Source organism: Salvelinus namaycush, chromosome 32 (assembly GCF_016432855.1).
Source record: "Salvelinus namaycush isolate Seneca chromosome 32, SaNama_1.0, whole genome shotgun sequence".
Taxonomy (NCBI): Eukaryota; Metazoa; Chordata; class Actinopteri; order Salmoniformes; family Salmonidae; genus Salvelinus; species Salvelinus namaycush.
The window spans coordinates 5,633,229-5,659,453 of NC_052338.1; the positions used below are offsets into that span (position 1 = coordinate 5,633,229).

A 26,225-nucleotide genomic window follows, 5' to 3' on the forward strand; every position below is an offset into this window, starting at 1 on the left:
TACACACATCTGTACTGATCCACACATACAAACAAACACTTCTGCACTGAGCCACACACACTCCCCTACCTCCCAGGGGAGTGTGTCAGGGCCCTAACTGATTAAAGCGTGGCATTGGTTGGTGGCTCTGTCAGCGTCATGGAACACAGGCAGTTGTGTGGATGGCCTGCCACCCATTTCCCAGGTGACAGATTCTCTTACGTGTACATCTGCTGTGGACCGAGTTCTTGCCCCCCCCCCCCCTTCAAAAAATGGTGGGACCAACAGCAATAAGGCATCAATAATAATAGTAGCCGGGTTGGGTAGGTTACTTTTTAGTAATGTAATCCGTTAGTTACTAGTTACCTGTCCAAAATTGTAATCAGTAATGTAACTTTTGGATTGCCCAAACTCAGTAACGTAATCTGATTACATTCCGTTACTTTTAGATGACTTTCCCCTTAAGAGGCATTAGAAGAAGACAAAACTGTATGTTACCAATTGAACATCTATTGTAGGATACATCAATGTTAAAGTTTACATAGCTGGCCATATATGGATGTTAATGTTACTCTATGGGTTGGTTATGTAGGCTTCTTCTGACCCATCGCTTTCTGCTACTGTACATATAATACTGCGATTAAATTAGATCTTTACATTAAAAACCAAAGTCTATCAGAATTCCAGTCATTCCAGTAAATGTTATACCCCTTGATCTTCAAGAATAGGACTTGGAAATATGAAGTATAGATTAGCCAAATGGTTTTACCTAAACATAACAAAAACTAAGGATTTATTAGCCAGCCCTACGCTGCTGTTGTTATGGAGGACTGATTGGGCTCCTTGATTTGAAAAATAAATGTTGTGCTCATGGAATGGCATGCTTTGAGCACTACTGAAAATGGCTATTTTACATGTGAAAAATGAATGCCATTTGCTATAGGCCTATTGTTTACGTTTTTGTTGGTGACACTTCGATATCTTGATAATATGCAGCTGTTTAAAAGGGATAATCCACCAATGAAACAATAATAAAACAGTCGCCCGCCTCTGTATTTGGTTAAAAAAAAAGTGATGTGAGAAACGTAACCACTCTCAGATCAATAGACAGAGCTATGGATACAAGGACTGACCATCCATGATATCAAAATTGATTGTTTTAACCATGTTGTGAGGCTATATAATGTTTATTTACATTTACTTTGTTTACAAACATTGGAGAAAAACAAGCTTATATTTTGGGTTCTCATGGAGCGTGACAGTTGAACTAAGCTCATGAGGCATTTATAAGTTATGTTCTTCAAGAATCAATGGGTATACAGTACCAGTCAAAAGTTTGGACACATCTACTCATTCCAGGGTTTGTCTTTATTTTGACTATTTTCTACTTTGTAGAATAATAGTGAAGACATCAAAACTATGAAATAACACATATGGAATCATGTAGTAACCCAAAAAAGTGTTAAACAAATAAAAATATTTGTTATATTCTTCTAAGTAGCCTCATGACAGTGTCACCAGCATTGCACCCTCACACCTCCTCCTCCATGCTTCACAGTGGGAACCACACATGCAGAGATCATCTGTTCACCTACTCTGCGTCTCACAAAGTCACGACGGTTGGAACCAAAAATCATAAATTTGGACTCATCAGACCAAAGGACAGGTTTCCACCATCTAATGTCCATTGCTCATGTTTCTTGGCCCAAACAAGTCTCTTCTTCTAATTGGTGTCCTTTAGTAGTGGTTTCTTTGCAGCAATTTGACCATGAAGGCCTGATTGACGCAGTCTCCTCTGAACAGTTGATGTTGAGATGTGTCTGTTACTTGCATTTCTTAGACTCAGATCCTTGATTTGGGGAAGATTGTGGAGGCCTTCTCAATCACTCCCTGTAGTGAAGTCGCCACCCTCTCCTGCTGAGCACGCAGGTCGTTGCTTCCGGTGTGTATGATTATGTGGCTTGGGGACCCGAGCTGGGCCTTATCAAGCAGCTCCATGGCCCTCTGCGTTGTTGGGCACCACACCTTTCTCCTTTTGTGTCTAGGGAAAAGTTTATTCTCCTGAACAAACTTCCCATTTGAGTCCAGCAACAGGACAATGTCAGACAGTGTTTCTTCTGGACTGGAGGGGGTGAGGGGGGGCTGGTCTGTGCCGGTGCTGCTGTCAGTGGGAGGCTGTTCTGTGGGCTGGGGGGGAGGTGTGCAGCAGGCAGGGCTGGGGAGGCCTGGCTGGTTGGGGTGGGCTCCTCTGCTGTGTGAGGGCAGGTCACAGGGTGGTGCCCTAGCTTCTCCTGCAGCCTGTCCTCTGTTCTCTGTCTCTCCTGCAGCTCCTCTCTTAGTGTGGTCAGCTCCTTATTACTGCACTGCCTGTCTTTTTGGAGCTCTCTCTCTCTCCTTCTCTCCCGCTCTCTCTCTCTTTCCAAGATGAATGGTTCGTGTTGATGACCCCTACAGAACAACACATCTGCTTCGTGCCCATCACATACGTTCTTTTTGTTCCTCTGTCCTTCTCTGCCGTTCATTTCTCTGCTTCTCCCAAGTCTGCACACGTCTAGATTGACTGAGTCGTTGTTTATTGCGCAATGTCTCTATTAAATAAGCAGCAGGAGCGCTGATCTAGGATCAGGTCATGTATTCTTACTCATTATGACAGTAAAGGCTAAACTGATCCTAGGGCTACTGTAGATCAGCACTCCTACTCTGAGATGGTTTAATGGTACTGCTGGCCCTGGCTGGTGGAGTAGCTGACGCAATCAAAGAGGGGGAGAGGGGGAGAGAGGTTCAAACAACCACAGATGTTTCTGATGAAATGAGAATCGGAATGAATAGAAACTGTATCTTGAGATGTTTCCATAAAACGCAACCAGTCTATTTTCTGTGTGTAGTCGTTAAAGTTCGGGTCAACTCCATGTCGAGTCAGGAAGTGAATCGAAGTTCATTGTGTCTTTTTTTGTTTCAGGAGTTTACAATGCTTGACTTACGAGTGGACTTGACCCGTTTTTTTTATTTTCAAATTTATTTACCAGGTAAGTTGACTGAGAACACATTCTCATTTACAGCAACGACCTGGGGAATAGTTACAGGGGAGAGAAGTTGGGATGGATGAACCAATTGGAAGCTGGGGATGATTATGTGACCATGATGGTATGGGAATGTAGCCAGGACACCGGGGTTAACACCCCTACTCTTACGATAAGTGCCATGGGATCTTTAGTGACCACAGACAGTCAAGACACCCGTTTAACGTCCCATCCGAAAGATGGCACCCTGGACAGGGCAATGTCTCTAATCACTGCCCTGGGGCATTGGGATATTATTATTATTATTTTTAGACCAGAGGAAAGAGGGCCTCCTACACCACTTCCAGCAGCATCTGGTCTCCCATCCAGGGACCGACTAGGACTAGGATCCTGCTTAGCTTCAGAGGCAAATCAGCAGTGGGATGGTGTGCTACTGACTTGAATTGGAGTGAAAGTAGACCCAATTCTAGTGACTGAGGTATCAACGTCTATCTCTTGCTATTATAAATTGATGTGTATTTACCATGTTATCACTAAGTACCCAGTAGGAATGTTGCAGATAATGTTTTAGTACTTTAGTACAGATAATGTCAAAATAGTACTACCTACGGTATGTAATGTGCTCATGCTTTGCTTCCTTAGTGTACAACTTGAAAGCGGCGGCACTAAGTGACAGTCAGGCAGCTCTTATTATACCTCCACCTGTGGATGGGCGTTCCAACTTCCATCAACGATTGTTCGTACAGCTGCTCCTGTGTTGTAGAGGTGGCTTCGTTTGTATGATGCCAAAATAGGCCTAATGAATAGTCCTTTTAAAGCCGGTGCAGTCATTGACTGGTCAATTATGGTCTATCTACTATTATGCTCTATTGGGTTTGAGGTCTATAGGTGGTCTGCTAACGATGACGGGCCTGTTGACTTTGCTCTGGTTTGGTGTGGTTTTAGGGGTTGAGTGGTTTTTAATGTGTAAGGAGGATTGCAGACAGCTGTTGGTTTCTGTCAAGACGAGGAACTCAGGGTAAAGAGCGTCTGGCTTTGTTGTTTTTCAAGACCTTGGACACACACACACACACACACACACACACACACACACACACACACACACACACACACACACACACACACACACACACACACACACACACACAGGCTACTCAGAAAAATGCAAACACCCATAGACGGAGACACATTTTGTCTCACACAATCGCGCTCGCGCAGACAGGCACGCACACACACACACACACACTCCACGGTGTTGTGCTGTGTGAGCCTGCAACACTTATTTATTTGCGAGCAGCAGGGGGAAAAAACTGTCAGTGATGTGTAAATTCACTATAAATTATTCAACACCGTTTCCATCACCCAAAAGACGGACAGTTTTCTAAATTCTCTCTGTCCGTCAACCTCCCCATATCTCCCCCCCGCTCCCTCTCTCCCTGTAACAGATAAACCGGCTACAGACGGCCTGCTTTCTCTTTTGTAGTCTCCAAGTCTGTGATGGACATGAGAGATAGAGCGTTTAAATCTAATGGAAAATGAAAATAGCAGAGGGTGGGAAGCAAGCAGGCAGCACAGCCCCCCCCCCCCCCCCCCCCCTCCGATTTTGACTCCTGGCCAATCTAGTGGAAATTGCTCAGCCTCCAGGGCAAGATTCATCCTAATAGACCTGCTTCTCTTTCTACAATCTCTCTCTTTGCCCCTCTCCACCTTTTGTCCAGACCACAGGAGGCTGGTGGGGAGGAAGGCTCTCAATAATGGTATCAAACACATGGAAACCATGTGTTTAATCCCACTCCGTTCTAGCCATTACTATGAGCCCGTCCTCCCCAATTAAGGTGCCGCCAGCCACCTGTGGTACAGGGCCCCCGATCTCTTGCTCCCTCATCCAATCTGTCTTTCTTCCTGTCCCTCTCTCCCCTCCTCCATGTCAGCTCTGTACCTCACTCTCCCTGTTCCCCACCTTTAGCACAGACCCCTCTAATTGTTTTTGTTCTCCTCTTCCTCTTGTCACAGAGGGACTGTGCTTCTGCGCTGCGCTACACTGTCTGTTCTTTTAGCCTAATGGACAGCTGTGGTCTCATTTCTATATTTAACATCCTATGATGAAGTTTCTCATACTCTCAGCCCCGAGTGTGTGTGTGTGTGTGTGTGTGTGTGTGTGTGTGTGTGTGTGTGTGTGTGTGTGTGTGTGTGTGTGTGTGTGTGTGTGTGTGTGTGTGTGTGTGTGTGTGTGTGTGTGTGTGTGTGTGTGTGTGTGTGTGTGTGTAGTTTTGTGTGTGTTGGGTTGAGGAGTTGTGTCTAGGTGTGTGTGTCCGTGTGCTGGTTGGTGTATATGTTTATCTAGGTGTGTGTGTTGGGTTGAAGAGTAAGTAATAGTACTAAGGGATCAGCTGGTGGTCTGGTCATATCAGTCCAGATTATAGAGCTTAGTCCTTTATCCACATCTCACTGTAATTAACAAAGAGAGAGAGAGAGAGATAGGGGGGAGGGAGTGCTGGAGAGAGAGAGAAAGTGAGATGGAGAGATGGAGAGGGGTATTAAAAGAAGCACACACGGACGTGTGTACACACACACACACACACACACTGACCCCCCCTCCCCCTCCACACACACACCCACCAAGAGAGGAGAGTGGATTGTGTGTAATGACAGAGTGTGCTAGTGGACTGTGTATTTGTGTACATGATTGTACATGTGGACCTAAGTACTATGTCCAGAACAAATAGCAGTGAGGATATGAACCGAAGCGCTGTGTGGTTTATACTAGAGAGCAGTTACAGTTCAAGACCTCTATAATATCCCAATGTGTGGGTCGACGATACAGACTGGGCGGGATCCACCGGGGGCGCTGGACTGGGTATGTGACACATCTGCCTGCACAGTGGTGAATCGCTCTCCACCATATATTTAGGTCAGAGGTCGACAGCAGAAATGTCGGGCCCTATGAACGCGTGTGCAAATTCATGCACGTTTGTGTGAAATGTGGTGCAAAGGATGTGTGTGTGCAATAGAGTTGTCATACGTTGCCTATGCGATATAGCTTGTGTTCTATGCTGGAGCTCCTATGTGTTACTAAATCCACCGTGTTAAAATGATAAAGGGTTTTAGTCAGGCAGGGCTAAACACGTAGTCTCAAAGGGCTTTACTTTATGTATAGGAGTAATTCACTTCATAAACATCCAAGGGTCACATTGTACATTCATTTGAACATCCACCACTAATATGGATGGTAGATGGTGTTATATTGTGTAATGTATGTGTGGATACTATCCAATTCAATAGGGCTTTATTATCCCTCATGGTGGAAATTGGCTCCGTCTTTACTTGCAAAAAAAAAACAACCAAAAACTACAGAGGAACATTGCAATCAGCGTAGCTCCTCGATTAAAATAATCGCAGAGAAATAACGGGCAGTATCAAGAAATACCGTAGCTTCAGAAACATCCATAGCAGATATCCTAGAGACTACACACGGAATTGAGCTAACTTCGACTCGATCGTATCTCCATTCCTTCTTAGATGTTGATCATTAAAATCATTTGAAGAAATAATTATGATGCATCATTTCCCTTTTTTAGAGGAATGACGTAAAAGGAAATCAAAGTAATACACATTTTTTTTAAAAAGAAGATACTGTCTCCGCTTTGATATTTTGGCTCGCTGTTGTCGTTGGCCTTGTCTACCGTCTGAGTGATGCATTGAGTAATATACAAACCATAGACGTGGTGTGTGTCAAGGGAAGATTTGGACGACAGAGATAGATGGTGGGGGGGGGGGGGGGGGGGTGAAGGGAGGGATGGAGAACATGAGACAGGCTTATCTGTCCGTCTGCTGCAACTGTCGTACGGGGGGGGGGGGGGGGCATCCATAGAAAAAAACCTGTACAAGATGGGATTAAACATCTGCACACACCGTAGACTTACACGCAGCAGGAGAGGATGCCCTGCCATGTGCACACGTACAGTATAGACATGCACGCAAACACACGCCGAGCACGACATGCACCTGTCACGCCGTGATGACACACGGCGGCCTATTGGCATTTTCCGTTTACGGTGGAGAGCGAGATGAAAGGGAAAGAGAGAGGAGGGATGGGGGATGGAGGGAAAAAGAGGTTACATTTTAGGGATGTTGTTACTGCTACAGTAAGGCATTACTAGCATGGGGACTGACTATCCTACTCTCTCTCGCTCTCGCTCTCATATGTAAGAGAGTACTTGGAGAGCTCATTCCTCCTCACATTGAAACCTGAACTGCCTATTAAACGTCTTTCTGCCTCTCTCTATATCTCCCTGTCTCCCTCCCTGTCTCTTTCTGCCTCTGTCTCTCTCCCTCTCCCTGTTTCTCTGTCTCTTTCTGCCTCTGTCTCTCTCCCTCTCCCTGTTTCTCTGTCCCTCTCTGCCTCGCTCTCTCCCTCCCTGTCTCTCTGGCTTTCTCTGCCTCGCGCTCTCTCTCCTTGTCTCTCTGGCTTTCTCTGCCTCGCGCTCTCTCTCCTTGTCTCTCTGCCTCGCACTCTCTCTCCCTGTCTCTCTGGCTCTCTCTGCCTCGCTCTCTCTCTCTCTGCCTCTCTCTCTCCCTGTCTCTCTGGCTTTCTCTGCCTCGCGCTCTCTCTCCCTGTCTCTCTGGCTCTCTCTGCCTCGCTCTCTCTCTCTCTCTGCCTCTCTCTCTCCCTGTCTCTCTGGCTTTCTCTGCCTCGCGCTCTCTCTCTCTCTCTGCCTCACTCTCTCCCTGTCTCTCTGGCTCTCTCTGCCTCGCTCTCTCTCTCTCTCCCTGTCTCTCTGGCTTTCTCTGCCTCGCGCTCTCTCTCCTTGTCTCTCTGGCTCTCTGCCTCGCTCTCTCTCTCCCTGTCTCTCTGGCTCTCTCTGCCTCACTCTCTCTCTCCCTGTCTCTCTGGCTCTCTCTCCTTGTCTCTCTGGCTCTCTCTGCCTCGCTCTCTCTCTCTCCCTGTCTCTCTGGCTCTCTCTCCTTGTCTCTCTGGCTCTCTCTGCCTCTCTCTCTCCCTGTCTCTCTGGCTCTCTCTGCCTCGCGCTCTCTCTCCTTGTCTCTCTGCCTCTCGCTCTCTCTCTCTCCCTGTCTCTCTGGCTCTCTCTGCCTCGCGCTGTCTCTCTCTCTCCCTATGTCTCTGGCTCTCTCTGCCTCTCTCTCTCTCTCTCTCTCTCTCTCTCTCCCTATGTCTCTCTCTGCCTCTTTCTGTCTCTTTCTGCATCTCTCTCTCTGCCTCTCTCTCTCCCTTTCTCTACATCTTTCTCTCTCCTGTCTCCCTGTCTCTCTGCCTCTTTCTCTCTTTCTCTCTGCCTCTCCCTTTCTCTCTGTCTCGCTCTCTCCCTGTCTGTCTTTTTCTGCCTCGCTCGCTCTCTCTCCCTGTCTCGCTCTCTTTCTGTCTCGCTCCCTCTCCCTGTCTCTCTGCCTCTCCCTGTCTCTCTGCCTCGCACTCTCTCTCTCCCTGTCTCTCTGCCTCACTCTCTCTCTCTGTCTCTCTCTTTTTCTGCCTCGCTCTCTCTCCCCGTCTCCCTGTCTCTTTCTGCCTCACTCTCTCTCTCCCCGTCTCTTTCTGCCTCGCTCTCTCTCTGCCTCGCGCTCTCGGTCCCGGTCTCTCTGTCGCTCTCTGCCTCGCTATCCCTGTCTCTCTGTCTCTCTCTGCCTCACTCCCTCTCCCTGTTTCTTTCTGCCTCTTTCTCTCTCCCTGTCTCTTTCGGGCTACTCTCGCTGTCTCTCTCTCCCTTTCTCTCTGTCTCGCTCTCCCTCTCCCTGTCGCTCTGCCTCTTTCTGCCTAGCTCTCTCTCTCTCCCTGTCTCTTTCTGCCTCTCTCTGCCTCTTTCTGCCTCTCTCTCTCCCTGTCTCATTCTGCCTCTCTCCCTGTCTCTTTCTGCCTCTCTCTCTCTCTGCCTCTTTCTCTCTCCGTCTCTCCCCATCTCTATCCCTGTCTCTTTCTGCCCCTCTCTCTCCTGTCTCGGTCTCTTTCTGCCTCTCTTTCTCTCTGCCTCTCTCTGCCTCTTTCTCTCTCCGTCTCTTTCTGCCTCTTTCTGCCTCTCTTTCTCTCTGCCTCATTCTCTCTGCCTCTCGTTCTCTCTGCCTCTCGTTCTCTCTGCCTCTCGTTCTCTCTGCCTCTCGTTCTCTCTGCCTCTTTCTCTCCCTGTCTGTCTCTTTCTGCCTCACTCTATCTGTCCCTGTCTCTCTCTCTCTCTCTCTCTCTCTCCCCTTGTCTCTCTGCCTCTCTCTCTCTCTCTGTCTCTTTGTCTCTCTCTCTCTCTCCATCTCTCTCTCCTTGTCGCTCTCCCTGTCTCTTTCTCTTTCTCTCTCGGTCTCTCTCCCTCTAACTGTATTCTCTTAGGTATGTTCTGTGTAGGGTGTAACCCTAATCTTGACCCATAGCCTTCAGATATAAACTGCTACAAAATCTCTCCTGCTCACACACATCCTGTTCCTCTCTTTCTTCTGCCTACTTTTCTATTCCTTGCTCTGTCTCTCCCGCACATTCTTCTGACTTTCTATCCCATATTTCTCTCCCTCCCTTTCTCACTCATTCCCTCTGTCTCTGTCGCTCTCTTTCCTCTGTGTGTGGTGCTGGGGCCATCCCAAAGGCATCAACAGCTGGCCACATCCTGTGCTCTCTCTCTCTCTCCCTCCCTTTTTCTCTCTCCCCCACTCTCTCTCTGGTAGCAGGCTTGGCCAGTCTACTGCAGTATGGAAAATGAATAGAGGCAGCACTGTGGGCTGTAGCGATGTATGTAGACTGAACAGACAGTGCATGGTTGGAGTATGAGTAGTACTTCTTAGGCTGTATCATTCCAAATACATACTGGCAGTGTGGCAGGGACAGTGTTATGGCTGTTGTATGTGTTATGCTTTAACCTTTAACGTGAGTCCTATGTTAACTGTATGACGGGTGTAGAAGTACCGTATAACAGGGATGTGGAGAGGAAGTGTGCGTCTGTGTGCATGCTTAAGTGTGTGTGTGTGTGTGTGTGTGTGCATGTGTGTGTCTCGGGGTTAGCCCTTCAGTCTGTTTTGTGTTCGCTGAGGTGAACAGAGCATGCACACTATTGACTATGTAGTCTAACAGCAAATCCATACTGTCTGTCAGACACACACACACACACACACACACACACACACACACACACACACACGTCATTGACAACTGACCTTTGCACGCTGCTCGTGAGAAACTGGTTGTGGGATCAACTGACCAGCAGCCGCTGTCAATCAAGTGGTCCTGCTCGATACGCTCCCCTTCATTCTGCTTCATTACCATATTCATGTTTAATATGGGGACTGGGATTGGATGGAGGGATTGGGTAGGGAGGAAGGAAGGACATAATTATGTATAGGGGAAGAGGTAGAAGGGGTAGAAGATGAGAGGGAGAAGGAGAGGGAGAGGGAGAAGAGAGAGCCAGAGGTAAAAAGAAGCATACATTAAAATTTAGAGGTGAGTCTAGTTCAAACACGCACCTGCATGTGCACGCACTTAACAGACAGTCATTCATACACGACGCACACACACACACAGTGATGATAGCCGTACCACATTGAGCCCTGGGCCTCAGCATGGTGGCAGACGCTGCCGTGTCTGTGTGTGTCTGTGTACCGTGTGTGTGAATTTGTGTGTGTGTGTGTGGTCTGTCTGGTGTGTCAACATAAACTCTTTTAGCATCTCCAGGCCTTCGCTCCGGAGCGAGTGTGCATATGAAGTGGCTATGTTGCGCGTAAGAGTGATGATTTGAAACAGATCCTATAGGCTAGATTGAGTTATTTGGCAACTTTAAGTGACTTGAGTGATACAAACCTTTTGCATGTCTTTAGAAATCAAAACATGTATATGGGCTGCATGGTGCGACTATAGGCCAATGATGATTTGAGAAAGTCGCAATAAAAGCTTACGTTCTCCAGGCTGGACAGCTGTTCTCTCATCAAGTGACTATATTATCACCCGTCAGACTATTCTCAGTTTAATATTTTTATTTACTAATATTTCAAATTAGTTTTGATTTAGAAGGGCCATCATCAAATGGGCAGGAAGAGGGGCAGGGGGGGAAATACATGTCATCTGTATGCACTCAAATAGGGAATGGAGGCCGTGCGCTTCCTCACGGTCTGTTTTTCAGGGTAGGCTACTTCGGGTTTTTTTAGCCCAGCTGTGCTTAAACACATGATACGGTTTTGATGACAAGTGTTTGATGTGATTTTTGATTTCATTTGCATGGCTGTCAGAGTGGTTAGAGGGACAATAGAGCCACGAGTACCAGGCCACTAGGACCTGATGGTAGTTAGTAGTGATGCACCGATATGACATTTTTGCCCCGATACCGATATCCAATATTTTCCTCGCCGTAAAAACCCGATACCGATAACCGATATTAAAACATTTTGCGGCCTTTTAAGCATTCAGTTAAATAGTTAACACACAGACCGCTGCGTCCATGTGTAAGGCTGGTTCGAATCCAGGCTGTATCACATCCGGCCGTGATTGAAAGTCCAATAGGGCGGCGTACAATTGGCCCAGCGTCGTCCGGGTTTGGCCGGGGTAGGCCGTCACTGTAAATAAGAATTTATTCTTGTTCTGACTTGCCTAGTTAAATAAAGGTCACACACACCAGACTGACCAAAAAGTTATTTTGTTGGCATTTACGTATGTCCCCATTAACAGTAAAACGTAATCAAAACTTATTTCTTTCACATACTTGCTGTGCTGTTTCGTTGTTCATTTGTTCAGTCATTTCATTCTCAACCAGGATTTCTATGGAACGCCATTTGGGTCTTTGCGTGTCAAAAAATATACTATTTAACACTATTTGACGTGTCAAATAACACTATTTGTTGTGTCAAATAACACTATTTGTTGTGTCAAATAACACTATTTGACCAATCAGGACCTGAATATGACTGCACGTCACATAATAATTTAACGGGTTCATACATTTTTTACATAGTTATTACACTATCACTCGTATTTCATATGTCACAACGATTCATCGATACGTATGCTATGATGCTGGTAAAGTTGACTCGCACACCTACAGTGCTGGTCATAAAAAGAAAAGCTAGCTAGCTCATGGATGCAAACAATGTTCTTCCCCAAAAACATATCAAAACGACAATCTGTTTCAGTAGCTATAGTTAGCTAGCTAACTATATAGCTAGGTGTCATCATCTAAAATAACCCTAATTTATAAGACAGTTATTATTCGATTAATGGTGGTCGGACCCATCTATGTGAAGCTAGGCACAATAAAGATTAGCCACAATAGTGGACTTTGCGGTTAGCCTTCAACATAAAAGTATGGCATAACTCTACTATTTGTATTAATTTGCGTTACTGTCAATGTCACTTTTATTTTGAAGGCAAACCGCAAATTACATTTTTGTGTCTAATCCTTATTGTGGCTAGCTTCACAACACATAACCCGGTGCGGTCGAGCCTCACTAGCCAGATGAAGCTAGCTGGCTGCTTATAACGTTAGCTTTGGGCAACAGGGTTAAGTAGCTGGCTAGCTGTTTATTTTCATGAACTGAAGTTCAATTTCAATAGGCGAACAACAAGTGGCTACCTAGCTAATACTTACTCACAAGGATTCCTAAGTCATTGCTAAGAATAATGAAAATGACTGCAGGTTCTACTGGACATTGTTTTCAGGCTGGTTGTATTGGAATTGTACTGCGGTCGTGACTCATGACTGCTGGTGTGGCGGTAATACGGTCACCGCAACAGCCCGACATGTGAGCGTGTGTGTTTATGAGAGAGCGAAAGATACAGAGGACAAAAACATTGTGTGTGTGTGTGTGTGTGTGTGTGTGTGTGTGTGTAGGCTGGAACAGTGTGTGTCGCCTCAACTGCTCAATTAGATCCTGTTTTCCTCCAACATGTATTTCTTATTTAACAACCTCAGCCCCCTCGGGACACAGGGGACCGGAAGAGCGTCTGTGAGGCGTCTGCAGATCACACACACACACAGTGCATGTATAGTGCACCCAAAGTGCAGAGGACACACACACACACACAGTATACTTTATTAGAGTCATACTGCAGTGCACACTTTCACACTCTGTGCATAGGCTTACTCTCTGTATGACACCCATCGGCTATCCACATGTAGCGCTTTAATAAAGGTTGTAGGGTGCTCTACGTGTAACCCACACCCTGATCAGAGCACGTTTCAATGAGGGCTCACTGAAAACAATCGTACAATCAGACAAACTACCCTTTCATACATTCCAGTGCATATGCATGCATACATAGGGGAGAGTGGGGTAACTTGAGCCAAAAGGGTAAGTTGAGCCCCCCTTGTTTCTAGGAAACCATACGGAAGATGAATCATTTGACCAAATATTTTGGCAGAGGTCATCATTTCATGGAGTGTGTGAAGGATGAAACCAACATGGAAAAAGTGGTAAGCAAGTTAGGTCCCCCCAAAAATATTAATTTGTTGTGTTTGAGGTTTCATGATGCTTGTATCTTAACCAAAGTAGACCATTTTTAGAATCTTCTATACATCCGTTTGGGTCCCTATAAGCTTCAACATGAGGTCCTAAACCAGTGGTCACCAAGCAGTCGATTATAATCTCCAAGGCATTCCTAGTCGATCACCAAACATTTCTGTAAAAATCCAATGACAAAGCCTTGCATTCCAATTGTCTCTTTTTTGTTCCGCGCTGTTGGCGGTAGAGGTGCGCTTGATTCAGCAGCCCTCGTGCCGGGAAAGCAAAATCTTGAACCATTTCGTATGTCTGAAGGTAGAACTCCACATAGCTACCCGGCAGGCTCAGAGAGCAGATCAAATGCACGTATAGGCCTGCCGCTGGCCAATCAGATAGCTCAGATCACCGTGTCTGCACAGTTTCCTCGAGTCATAGACTCTAAAAAATAAACCATCAAATGTGCATTCTCCCTACTTCCACTCACGCTACAACCAGCACTGCAGCTGCAATTAACGAGTACAGCAAAGTGTTCTGACAAGCTTGCGTTGTTATTCATTTTCTCTGGTCACAGGAGTAACAACATTAATTGGTGCACGAGGCAGAAATAATGTAGTGCGACTTGAGTTTTGCCATCAGCTGGAAGACTGTGTCCCCTTTTCTCAGCGGAGGGAGAGAGGAAGGACGGTGAGTCAAATGAGAGGCACAAAAAGCAAATTATTATGCTCACTCAGCTGTACCTCACAAATCATACAACAAAGTATCTATTACCAGTGTGATCATATACTTAATATTTTTAAATACAGTATAATTTCAAAAAGGTCTGAGAAGAACAACATTGGCAGGGCAAATCAAGCATATAGCCAATATACAGTGCTAATGTATTGGGCCTATAGTCTAGGCCTACTGCACAAACGTCATTGCTACAGAAATGTTTTTAATTGGTTAATGTTACGTTTCTTAAGTCAAGTTGGAGAAAAAAAATCTGAGCGGTAGATCTTGGCTTGTATTTTGACAGAAAGTGATCTCGACTCAGAAAAGGTTGAAGACCACTGTCCTTAACCTAGCATGAAAGTGCATCCTTGTAGCTGTGTGAGCTAATATAGTCAAACGTTTTGCTTTAGGGTAAGTTGAGCCAATGGCAAGTTGAGCAAATGGAAGCGTTTTCTTCCCAGGCGTAATGCAAGGTGTAATCGCTGGGATATGAGGTAACGACAGGGCCTGGCCTATGTTAAAATTGTTTTCTTTTTCATAAGTACAACGTGTTTGTTAGGTGTTAAAGGGATATTTTGGGATTTTGGCAATGAAGCTCTTTATCTACTTCCCCAGAGTCGGATGAATTCGTGGATACCATTTGTATGTCTCTGCGTGCAGTTTGAAGGAAATTGCTAATTAGCGTTAGTGCAGTGACTGAAAGTCTATGGTAACCGCTAGCATGCTAAACTTCCTTCACACTGGACACAGAGACATTGAAATGGTATCCACGAGTTCATCTGACTCTGGGGAAGTCCCGAAGTAATCCCTTTTAGCCTGTGTTAATAAAAGATGCTAAAAATGATTTAAAGACAAAAAAACGATTGTGTCGAGTTGTGTTTGGGAAATAAAGACACACATGGTTTAAAAACGGCAGTGGTAACATTTCATTCAGTACAGAAATGTGTAGGCTGCTTAACTTACCCTGTCCTGTGGCTCAACTTACCCAATACCGGGGTAAGTTGTGTCAAGCGACCACTTTGTTTTCAAAACTATAATGTTTACATTCATTCTGATTATTTCCAGGGATACACAACATCCTGAAATACACCGAGTGTACAAAAAATGATGAACTCCTGCTCTTTCCACAACGTAGACTGACCAGGTGAATCCAGGTGAAAGCTACGATCCTTTATGGATGCCACCTGTTAAATCCACTTTGAGACGTGGATTGTGTGTGTGCGCGCCATTCCGAGGGTGAATGGGGCAAGACACGATTTAAGTGCCTTTGACCGGGGTATGGTAGTAGTTTGTTTCAAGAACTGCAACGGTGCTGGGTTTTTCAGCTCAACAGTTTCCCGTGCGCAACAAGAATGGTCCACCACCCAAAGGACATCCAGCCAACTTGACACAACTGTGGCAAGCATTGGAGTCAACATGGGCCAGCATCCCTGTGGAAGGCTTTCGACACCTTGTAGAGTCCATGCCCCCGATGAATTGAGGCTGTCCCGAGGGCATCCTTCTTCTGAGTCAATATTAGGAATGCGTTCTGTACAGTCAGTCTATATGTAGATGTCTTTGTTAGAAAGAATGCTGTATTTCCCTTGACAGATTGATGCTGAATGTATAACATGGCTGAATTTACCCTACTCTCCCCCACCCACCTACATACATACTGACAGAGAAATCAATTCATGCGTATTTCACACACATTATTACATATTAAATCACAGTACTGTACATCCCACACCCATAATAAGCACGAGAAAAATGCTCACATACACTTAACATACCCCTTTAAGTGTACACACACACACACACACACACACACACACACACACACACACACACACACACACTCACATTCAATGGGTCATGAAGATGGCGTACAGAGAGGAGACATGCTCCGTGTCCTGTTAGCAGACAGAGAACAGTCTGTTACTTCTGGCCTTGCTCCACACACACACACACACACACTTCCTCACTAATTCAATAGGAAAGGGAAAAAAGAGAGAGAATGACAAAGAAAAAAGAATGACAGAGACCGAGAGAGAGAGATTTGTTATTGGAAACAAACTGCTGTTGAATGGTTTATTTCTTCCCTTGCTTTAAGTAAATCCCCTCATTAAAACAGCAACAAACAAATCAGCATGACCCAGAGTGAGAGGAAGTAGGTCTCCAGGAACAAGCTCACTCCACTCCCACCACATGCTGGGGAGAGATCTCTCTCCGTCTCTCTCCAATGGATAAGCGGCTATGCAAGTTCATCCCAAAGACACATTATACACACTCAAATGATAAATAACACACATTGGCTCGTACCCACTAACTATCGGACACAGCCTCCGATTTGAGACGATAGAAGCATGGACACGAGCTCACACAGAGACAGAAACACACACACACACACACACACACACACACACACACACACACACACACACACACACACACACACAGACTGCAGTTTCAGCAGAACTGGCTAAGCTCCGTAAACAGGTGGAAAACAGCACAACATCGCAGTCCAGCGGTGGCGAACGGAAAACAACGCTCCCTTTCACTCCTCTAATTCTCTAGTGTGTGTGTTTGTGTACATTATGTGGTTGTGTATGAGGATTTTGTTTGGGAGGGTGCAATCTTCATTGTGTGTGTATGTGCACTTGTGTGTGTGGGTCTCTATTGAATAGCTGGTGGATGTTTTCCTACAGTATGTGAATGTGTGTATTACTGTATGTGTGTGCATTTGTATGTATATTACCAGTCAAAAGTTTGGACACATCTACTCATTCAAGTTTAGTTTTTTTTCTCACTATTTTCTACGTTGTAGAATAATAGTGAAGACCTCAAAACCATGAATTAACACATATGGAATCCGTAGTAACCCAAAAAGGTTTAAACAAATCAAAATATATTTGAGATTTGAGAAGTAGCCACCCTTTGCCTTGATGACAGCTTTTCACACTCTTGACATTCTCTCAACCAGCTTCATGAGGTAGTCACCTGGAATGCATTTCAATTTAACAGGTGTGCCTTGTTCAAAGTTAACCTGTGGAATTTATTTCCTTAATGCGTTTGAGCCAATCAGTTGTGTTGTGACAAGGTAGGGGTGGTATACAGAAGATAGCCCTATTTGGTAAAATACCAAGTCCATATTATGGCAAGAACAGCTTAAATAAGCAAAGAGAAATGACAGTCCATCATTACTTTAATAAGACACGAAGCTCAGTCAATCTGGAAAATTTCAAGAACTTTGAAAGTTTCTTCAAGTGCAGTCGCAAAAACCATCAAGCACTATGATGAAACTGGCTCTCATGAGGACCGCCACAGGAAAGGAAGACCCAGAGTTACCTCTGCTGCAAAGGATAAGTTCATTAGAGTTGCCAGCCTCAGAAATTGCAGCCCAAATAAATGCTTCACAGAGTTCAAGTAACAGACATCAACTGTTCAGAGGAGACTGCGTGAATCAGGCCTTCATGGTCGAATTGCTGCAAAGAAACCACTACTAAAGGACACCAATAAGAAGAAGAGACTTGCTTGGGCCACGAAACACGAGCAATGGACACATTAGACCGGTGGAAATCTGTCCTTTTGGTCTGATGAGTCCAAATTTGAGATTTTTGGTTCCAACCACCGTGTCTTTGTGAGACGCAGAGTAGGTTAATGGATTATCTCCCCATGTGTGGTTCCCACCATGAAGCATGGAGGAGGAGGTGTGATGGTGCTTTGCTGGTGACACTGTCAGTGATTTATTGAGAATTCAAGGCACACTTAACCAGCATGGCTACCACAGCATTCTGCAGCGATACGGCATCCCATCTAGTTTGCGCTTAGTGGGACTATCATTTGTTTTTCAAAAGGACAATGACCCAAAACACACCTCCAGGCTGTGTAAGGGCTATTTGAGATGGTATGGGATATGTTGGACTGTAGAGTGAAGGAAAAGCAGCCAACAAGTGCTCAGCATATGTGGGAACTCCTTCAAGACTGTTGGAAAAGCATTCCTCGTGAAGCTGGTTGAGAGAATGCCAAGAGTGTGCAAAGCTGTCATCAAGGCAAAGGGTGGCTACTTTGAAGAATCTCAAATATAAAATATATTTTGATCTGTTTAACACTTTTGGTTACTACATGATTCCATGTGTGTTATTTCATAGTTTTGATGTCTTCACTATTATTCTACAATCTCAAAAATAGTAAAAATAAAGAAAAAACCCTTGAATAAGTAGTTGTATCCAAACTTGATTGGTACTGTATGTATGCATGTACACACCACAACCCTGAAAGTGACACTCATTCAACAGCTCGACCGATAAATCCACATCAACATCCCAATCAATGCAGACATCAGCAATTTTCACACTTTAAAAACCTGAGCCTGTATCTCATCACTCACAGAGGGGTAAATAAACATTGGTCTGTACAGTCAAGACAGAGACAGGCTAGATTAACGGCAGCCATGTTTTACGCTGACGCCCCCCTTGGGCAGGTAAACAAGACCGTTGCCAGCAGGAGCAGAGGAGAGACGAGGCTATAGGAACTCTTTCATAAGGAACTTGCTTATGCTGTCTGTCTGTTGACGGTTCTTAGAGGAGCGAGAAACACGATGGGCCGTTAAACCGTTCCACTGGCTTGATAATGGCTTGCATTCATGAGGTCGTTTTTGCTGGTTTTCAACGTGCTATACATTTAGGTGGTTGGGGGTGTGGGGAGTAGGGCCAGGACGATACCGGTATTGCAATATTTTGTCTGTGGCAAACATGAAAACACAAAGCAGACCAAACTCTTTGGTCCTTTTAAAAATCTGCTGTATGTAAAATATTGTGTCTTTTAGACAGTAGCTTGGAGAATAAATCAATGTGACTCTGGATGAGAACATAATGATGTTTGTTTCCAACATTAGGGTTGTTTTCCTACAGAAGTTAAAAACCGCTTCGTGTTTTGTTTCCTTGCCACGATAATAACGAGTATCGCAATACTGGTATCGTCCCAGTCCTAGCAGGGAGGTCACCTGAACCACCCAGCTCAGAACTTTGAAGGACCCAACTGGGTGTTGCATGGTACCCATTTTGCACCAGAATGTTCTCCACACATTCGATTGACACAGATGGTTGGGAACATAGGGCTCTTTTAGTAGCTCTGCGGGACTTTCTTTTGCTCAGATATGCACTGATTTCAGGTCAGCTCTGTCCACCCCCATCACAACCTGAACAGTTCATTTAAACACTTAACAACTCATTTATGATCAGTTCTCTCCACCCACAGCCTTAACCATCTCTCTTATAAGCATAACAACAAAACTGTCCCCATGCCAGTTCTTAATTTAACAACACAAAACCACACTCACCTCAACCGTCAAATAGAGTGGATGCTGGTGCCTGAGCTAATCATGGCCTTTCACACCCAAACCACTGTAGGAATGATATCCAATCAGATGCCAGAATGACCACAAGTGTAAACATACATTGAGAGCAGATGTGTTGCTGGAATGAAGCAACCCATAGTAATGTGTCAAATCGTCATAATGCACGTCAAATAAAGTTGGATTTGATTAAAAGCCATGAATTCCATTCTAATGCTAACATCCCCCTCTGCCTATACCAGAGAGGACAAAATATAGCACTTTCTGACCACCAACGCAATTATAACCACAAACCACTAACCTTAACAGAGACCATTTACCCTTACTTCTATATTAAATTATGAAAAGAACCAACAGATAAATAGTTAATGTACCAGGTCATCTTAGTTGACAATATTGCCACTTGTGTCAGATCCTTTCTAGCGTGGTTTTCTAGCATGGTTTTCTAGCGTGACTTTCTAGCATGGCTTTCTAGCATGGCTTTCTAGCATGGCTTTCTAGCATGGCTTTCTAACATGGTTTAGCATGGTTTTCTAGTGTGACTTTCTAGCATGGCTTTCTAGCATGGTTTTCTAGTGTGACTTTCTAGCGTGGCTTTCTAGCATGGTTTAGCATGGTTTTCTAGTGTGACTTTCTAGCGTGGCTTTCTAGCGTGGCTTTCTAGCGTGGCTTTCTAGCGTGGCTTTCTAGCGTGGCTTTCTAACATGGTTTTCTAGCGTGGCTTTCTAGCATGGCTTTCTAGCATGGTTTTCTAGCATGGCTTTCTAGCATGGCTTTCTAGCATGGTTTTCTAGCATGGTTTTCTAACATGGTTTTCTAACATGGTTTTCTAACATGGCTTTCTAGCGTGGCTTTCTATTATGGTTTTCTAGTGTGACTTTCTAGCATGGCTTTCTAGCGTGGTTTTCTAGTGTGACTTTCTAGCATGGCTTTCTAGCGTGGCTTTCTAGCGTGGCTTTCTAGCGTGGCTTTCTAGCGTGGTTTTCTAGTGTGGCTTTCTAGCGTGGTTTTCTAGCGTGGTTTTCTAGTGTGACTTTCTAGCATGGCTTTCTAGCATGGCTTTCTAGCATGGCTTTCTAGCATGGCTTTCTAGTGTGACTTTCTAGCATGGCTTTCTAGCTTGGCTTTCTAGCGTGGCTTTCTAACGTGGCTTTCTAGCGTGGCTTTCTAGCATGGTTTTCTAGCATAGCTTTCTAGCATGGCTTTCTAGCATGGTTTTCTAACATGGTTTTCTAGCGTGGTTTTCTAGCGTGGCTTTCTAGCATGGCTTTCTAACATGGTTTTCTATTATGGTTTTCTAGTGTGACTTTCTAGCATGGCTTTCTAGCATGGTTTTCTAGCATGGTTTTCTAGTGTGGCTTTCTAGCATGGCTTTCTAGCATGGTTTTCTAGCATGGCTTTCTAGCATGGCTTTCTACCCACAGTCTATCAACAGCCTCATGTCAAGTCCTGAGAGGAATGTGTACACAGAATATGGGTACTGTTATGTTACAGTTGGATTGGCTAGAATGTCTTTCAGTGTGACTGACTGCACTGTCTGAAATGGAAACTATAGAGGCTGACACTGACGCTGACCCTGTGTGGGTCTAACCAATAGAGAGGTTATTTTTTTTCTTCTTCACAACACAGTCATCTAGTTCATGCAGCGGTCAGTGGCAATATAATGGTGTAGCTAAGATGTGGCTATGTCTTCCTATTGTACTCTCTAACGCAACACAGAACTCTGTTATATAACAGGTCCAGTCATTCCAACCATATTGAGTGTGGGCGTGTGTGCTTGTGTCTCAACCCCCCCCCCCAGCATGAATTGTGCCCAGACACACTGTTGTGTAGGCATCTTTACAGAAGCCTAATGTCAATAAGACCCCCTTTGACCCGAACATAATAGTCTTTTGACGCTAGAACTGCTACCTTCATGTTCGAAAACGGAGCCTTTGTAAAAGTAAATGCTGAATTTTTTTGTCCTCCCAACACCAACACCGTCTCTGTCTCTGTCTCTCCCTCTCCCTCTCCTCTCTCTCAGGTTTGATTACCAGGAGCTGCTTCACAACTCTACCTTCTGCCTGGTTCCCCGGGGTCGTCGCCTGGGCTCCTTTCGCTTCCTAGAGTCTCTACAGGTAGGATGCCAAATACTGATCACAATGCACTAGCATTGTCCTAGAAGAATGCCAAATACTGCACCTAATATGCTAGCCTGGTTCCCAGATATGTGACCTGTTTGTGCTGTCTTGTCAACTCCTATGACCAACTCCTGGGACCAGGCCACGGGTACGAATACACCTCTGAACTATCACGATGATGGATTGACGTGGATTATGTTAGCAGTTACACTATTAGTAATGATAGCCACACTGCCCAACTATCGTATGAATATCCTTATGTGCTGTACTAACGTGTACAATTTCAGGTTAACAATTATGGTGGTGTTGACTGATTTGCTATAAGAAAAAAAAGAATATTTGGAAACTATAACATTGAAAGGGTTTACCTTTCATCAAACTCTGCCTCAATAAACCATGTAGTTAATTAAATAATGATCTTGGACAGACTGCGTGGATTTACCACCCATGTAGATGTTTTGGTGAAGGAGCTGTGTTCATGGTTTTACCTACCAATAAACCTCCCAGACTCTTGTGTTCCCTGGCCATCTCTCTCTCTCGGAGTCTCTCAATGGTCCGGAAGCTTCCATAGGGTTGCCAGCCTGCCACACTGCTGATCTGAGCTGAATGGGCAAATCCACTGAACGCAGGGCTTGGCAGGGAAGCTCACTCTCACACAGCTAACTCACTCCTCCTCCGCACTCACTCCCCCACTCTCTCCCTCCTTCTCCCTCTGTTTCTCTTCCCTCTCTTCCTCTGTCTCCTTTGCTTTTCCATTCAGGCCAGTCTGAGATTTGTAAGATCTCCTTTTCTCTTCGTGCCAGCCCAAGCCCACAAAAGAATGTGCAATTACCAGTGTGGTAGGAAACTTACTGCCAGCGTTCCAACTCTCGGTGCATACACTCCTGCGGGGGCACACACACACGGACAAATGCCTGAGAACACACACACACACACACACACACACACACACACACTGATGCTCCTCTCTTCATCTCCCAATGCAAACAACCAAAAAACAACAACACACATATTCCCACATGCTGAGCTGCACTGGGATGCAGTCAGAGGAATACTTCTTAGTCAGTCCGCCTCAAAGCACCTCATCTCTGGGGAAGTGGCTCAGGCGAGCCCCAGGCTTCACGTCAACTCTGGAGGCCTCAACCCTGTTACCTGGAGCGTAGCCTAGTGTATCTTAGCGTTGTCTACATGGCTGCCTGAGTGAGGGCCGGTCTCTGGTGAGGCAACTAGTGGAGCTTCAGACCGCCAGAGGGGGAAGTCATCTGATCTCAGTCTGAAGCTGGTTCTGGCTGCTCTCCTGTGATTTAATTAGAAAAAGAAATAAAACCAACAGCCAGGACCGCAGCAGAGAGAGAGGGAGAGAGCTGGAAAAAATGAAAGTACAACAACATCAAAAACCTGGCTGTCAGTAAACAAGGGGATATGGCAACATCAAACTGTTATCCCCCCCTTCTCTCCCCATTTCTCTCCTACTCCCTCCCTCTCTGCATCCTCCCTGTGGAGTGTACTTAATTAGCAGACTAGGAGTTTGTTAAATCGGTGAGTGAGTGACGCAGCAGAAGTTTTGTCTCTTTCTCTCTAGGGCCCCAAAGGGCTCCTGAGACTGGCAAGATAGTAGCTGTGACCCATGCAATCTCCCCAAGAGAGTCTCTCTCACACACACACACACACACACACACACACACACACACACACACACACACACACACACACACACACACACACACACACACACACACACACACACACACACACACACACACACATTGATTTCATTATCTTCTCAGAGTGCCTTATTGACGTACCAGCTGCTAGTATACGGTGCTATGTGTCAGAGACGAAGACTGGAAATCTAGACAACATATTTTTTTATTGAATGTCTACCACAAGCAGAGCACATGGACAACGGTAGCATTACCAATTACCCTGTCCGTTTGCCTGTCTTTGTCCGCTTGTCACACTGACTCAGTCTTTCTCCTTCTGTTTCCACTCGCTCGCTCTTTATCTCTCTCTCTCTCTCCGTCTAGGCGGCGTGTATTCCTGTGTTGCTCAGTAATGGTTGGGAGCTGCCCTTCTCTGATGTCATCCAGTGGAACCAGGCTGTCATCGAAGGAGATGAGAGACTGCTACTGCAGGTAACACGCACACGCGCGCACCGCACGTTCACAGCAGGCCTGGAATCAATACTGTTTGAACTCAGTTGATACAGGAAATAACCTGACATCCAGCTAGCTAATGAACGGAGAAAAAATAACATGTTGGAAAGGCCAAATTATGAAATTGAAATTCAAAATGGATTTGACCCAAAACAACGTTAGGCCGCAATGTGCACCCATATACACACACAGACACACACACATACGCTCGCATGTACGCACGCGCACACACACTCTTTCCCCTCCCTCACACACTCTGACCACCCACAAGCATACACACACACACACACACACGCGCGCCCCGGGGTTAGGGATGTGGAAATTGAGTTTTGAGGGAATAAAGCTGGTGATGGGAGGTTGAACGGTGCCAAGCACATCAGAGAGACAGGATATCATTGAGAGGTGAATCTCTCTTTCGGATCTAGAGATGAGAGGAGAGAGAGAGAGAGAGAGAGAGAGAGAGAGAGAGAGAGAGAGAGAGAGAGAGAGAGAGAGAGACGGGAAAGGAGGAGGGAGGACCTTTGCTTCCTCAGGTTCCAATCGATAGAAGACCTGCTATAGACTAGGTTCTAGGGGAGTCAACAGGCTACCTGACTGGCTTTTAAACATCACTGTAGAAAGATACAGACTTCCCTGCTCGGCTAACTTGATTTAATCACAATAAAATCACATGGCCATTTAGCAGATCTTTTTATCCAAAGTAACCGGCAGTTGTAGACTTACAGGCTAGGTGAGTCAACTGTATATATAGTTCCTCCTCTAGCTAGCTGACACATTCATGGTATTTACTTTAGGAGAGTGAACGGGGTGAGTGTGGGCTATTTTCACTTGGTGCCAATGGCGCGACCCCCCTTTATTTTCCTCCAGTACAGCGTAGTGTCATCACGTAACTAGCCTGAAATGTTGGTTTCAGGTAAACCGTGTGTGAAGTAAGAGTCCTACCTCTTGATGGAAGTAGTCTGCGCTATAGACACAGCTAGGTGAGCTAGGATAGCTGCTGGGCACCTGTCCTGAACCCTAGCTCTCCCTCTGACAAAATAATACAATTTATAGTGGATTTTCCTCTGGCCGGGATGAAATAACGTAACTAGTGTCGGACCTGTCTTCCTCAATAGTACGGGTTATTGACTGTCAGAGCGGGTTGAGTCGAAAATAAACTGTTAGGGGCTGTTTAGGTGGTTCAAAGGGTTTACAACCTTTCAGGTAAAAATGGAACATTATACTGTAAGAAACTGCTATTCATTTACCAGGTAGTGTGGAGAGCAGTGTCGTTTCACGACGAGCGTTTCATTCTGCAACATTCTGATGGTTTTATCCTGTTGAATACATGATTGACCTTGTCTGCTATGCCCTCCCTTTTCTTTATCTCTCACCCTCGCTCTCTCTCCCTCTTCCCCTCGCTCTCAACTTCCACCCTCCCTCTCTCCCTCTTCCCCTCGCTCTCAACTTCCACCCTCCATCTCTCCCTCTTCCCCTCGCTCTCAACTTCCACCCTCCATCTCTCCCTCTTCCCCTCACTCTCAACTTCCACCCTCCCTCTCTCCCTCTTCCCCTCGCTCTCAACTTCCACCCTCTCTCTCTCCCTCCTTCCTCCTCCTCCTCATCCTCTCTCTCCCAGGTCCCGTCTACAGTGCATGCGGTGGGAAATGAGCGAGTCCTAGCTCTGAGGCAGCGGACCCAGATGCTATGGGATGCCTACTTCTCCTCCGTGGACAAGATAGTCCTCACCACACTGGAGGTAGTTGATAAGGAGTGTAGGGTCATTAGTCACCAAACGGGAGGAAACGTACTGAAACAGGGAAGGACTATCTGGACCTTGTCCAATAAGAAATGCCTGTTTTAGTTTTCTGTTGCAAACTGTTTTGCTGCAGTGTGCTCTAATGAACGACCCAGAAACTGAGAGAGAGATGGATTCACCTCACGTTCATTTGTATGGGATTGGATTGGATGTTTTGTTCTTATACTGACGCCAGCTGGTCAAAGTGAGGAAGTGCGTGTACTTAAGCAACAGATAACTGCATTTGTATTCTTGAGGTGATTACTTCAGTTTTACACACACACAGTTGGCCAGGCCATATGATCATATATAATTATGGTTTGAACATATGGGTACTTCAGGGCGTTCTAACAGATTAACATACGTAGCTCCCCTCAAACCTCACCTTGTTCTCTCTCTCTCTCTCTCTTTTTCTCTTTCTCTTTTTCTCTTTTTCTATTTCTCTCTTTCTCTCTCTCTCTCTTTTTCTCTTTCTCTCTCTCTCTCTTTCTCTCTTTCTCTTTCTCTCTCTCTTCTCTCAGATAATTAAGGACCGGGTTTTCTCTCACGTCTCCAGAAATAAGTACATGTGGAACTCCCTGCCAGGGGGCCTACTGGTCCTGCCAGAGTACTCCACTCACCTGGCCCACTTCCCCTTCTATTACCTGAGCCTAGGTAAGGAACCACACCAAACTGGACTGGACCGGTTCTGACTAGTTCATACCTACCTCA

The 26,225-nt window shown here is 45.4% G+C and overlaps 1 protein-coding gene across 4 annotated transcripts in view; it reads left to right on the forward strand.

The window, feature by feature from the left end:
- Window positions 1–26,225, forward strand: part of LOC120027266 (exostosin-1c) — an 87,771-nt gene that overhangs the window by 58,014 nt on the left and 3,532 nt on the right. For all 4 annotated transcript variants that reach the window (XM_038972179.1, XM_038972182.1, XM_038972180.1 and 1 more), the window contains exons 3-6: window positions 21,485–21,578; window positions 23,609–23,716; window positions 25,356–25,475; window positions 26,036–26,168. In XM_038972179.1, the coding sequence (XP_038828107.1) occupies window positions 21,485–21,578; window positions 23,609–23,716; window positions 25,356–25,475; window positions 26,036–26,168 (455 nt within the window). The remainder of the gene's footprint in view (window positions 1–21,484; window positions 21,579–23,608; window positions 23,717–25,355; window positions 25,476–26,035; window positions 26,169–26,225) is intronic.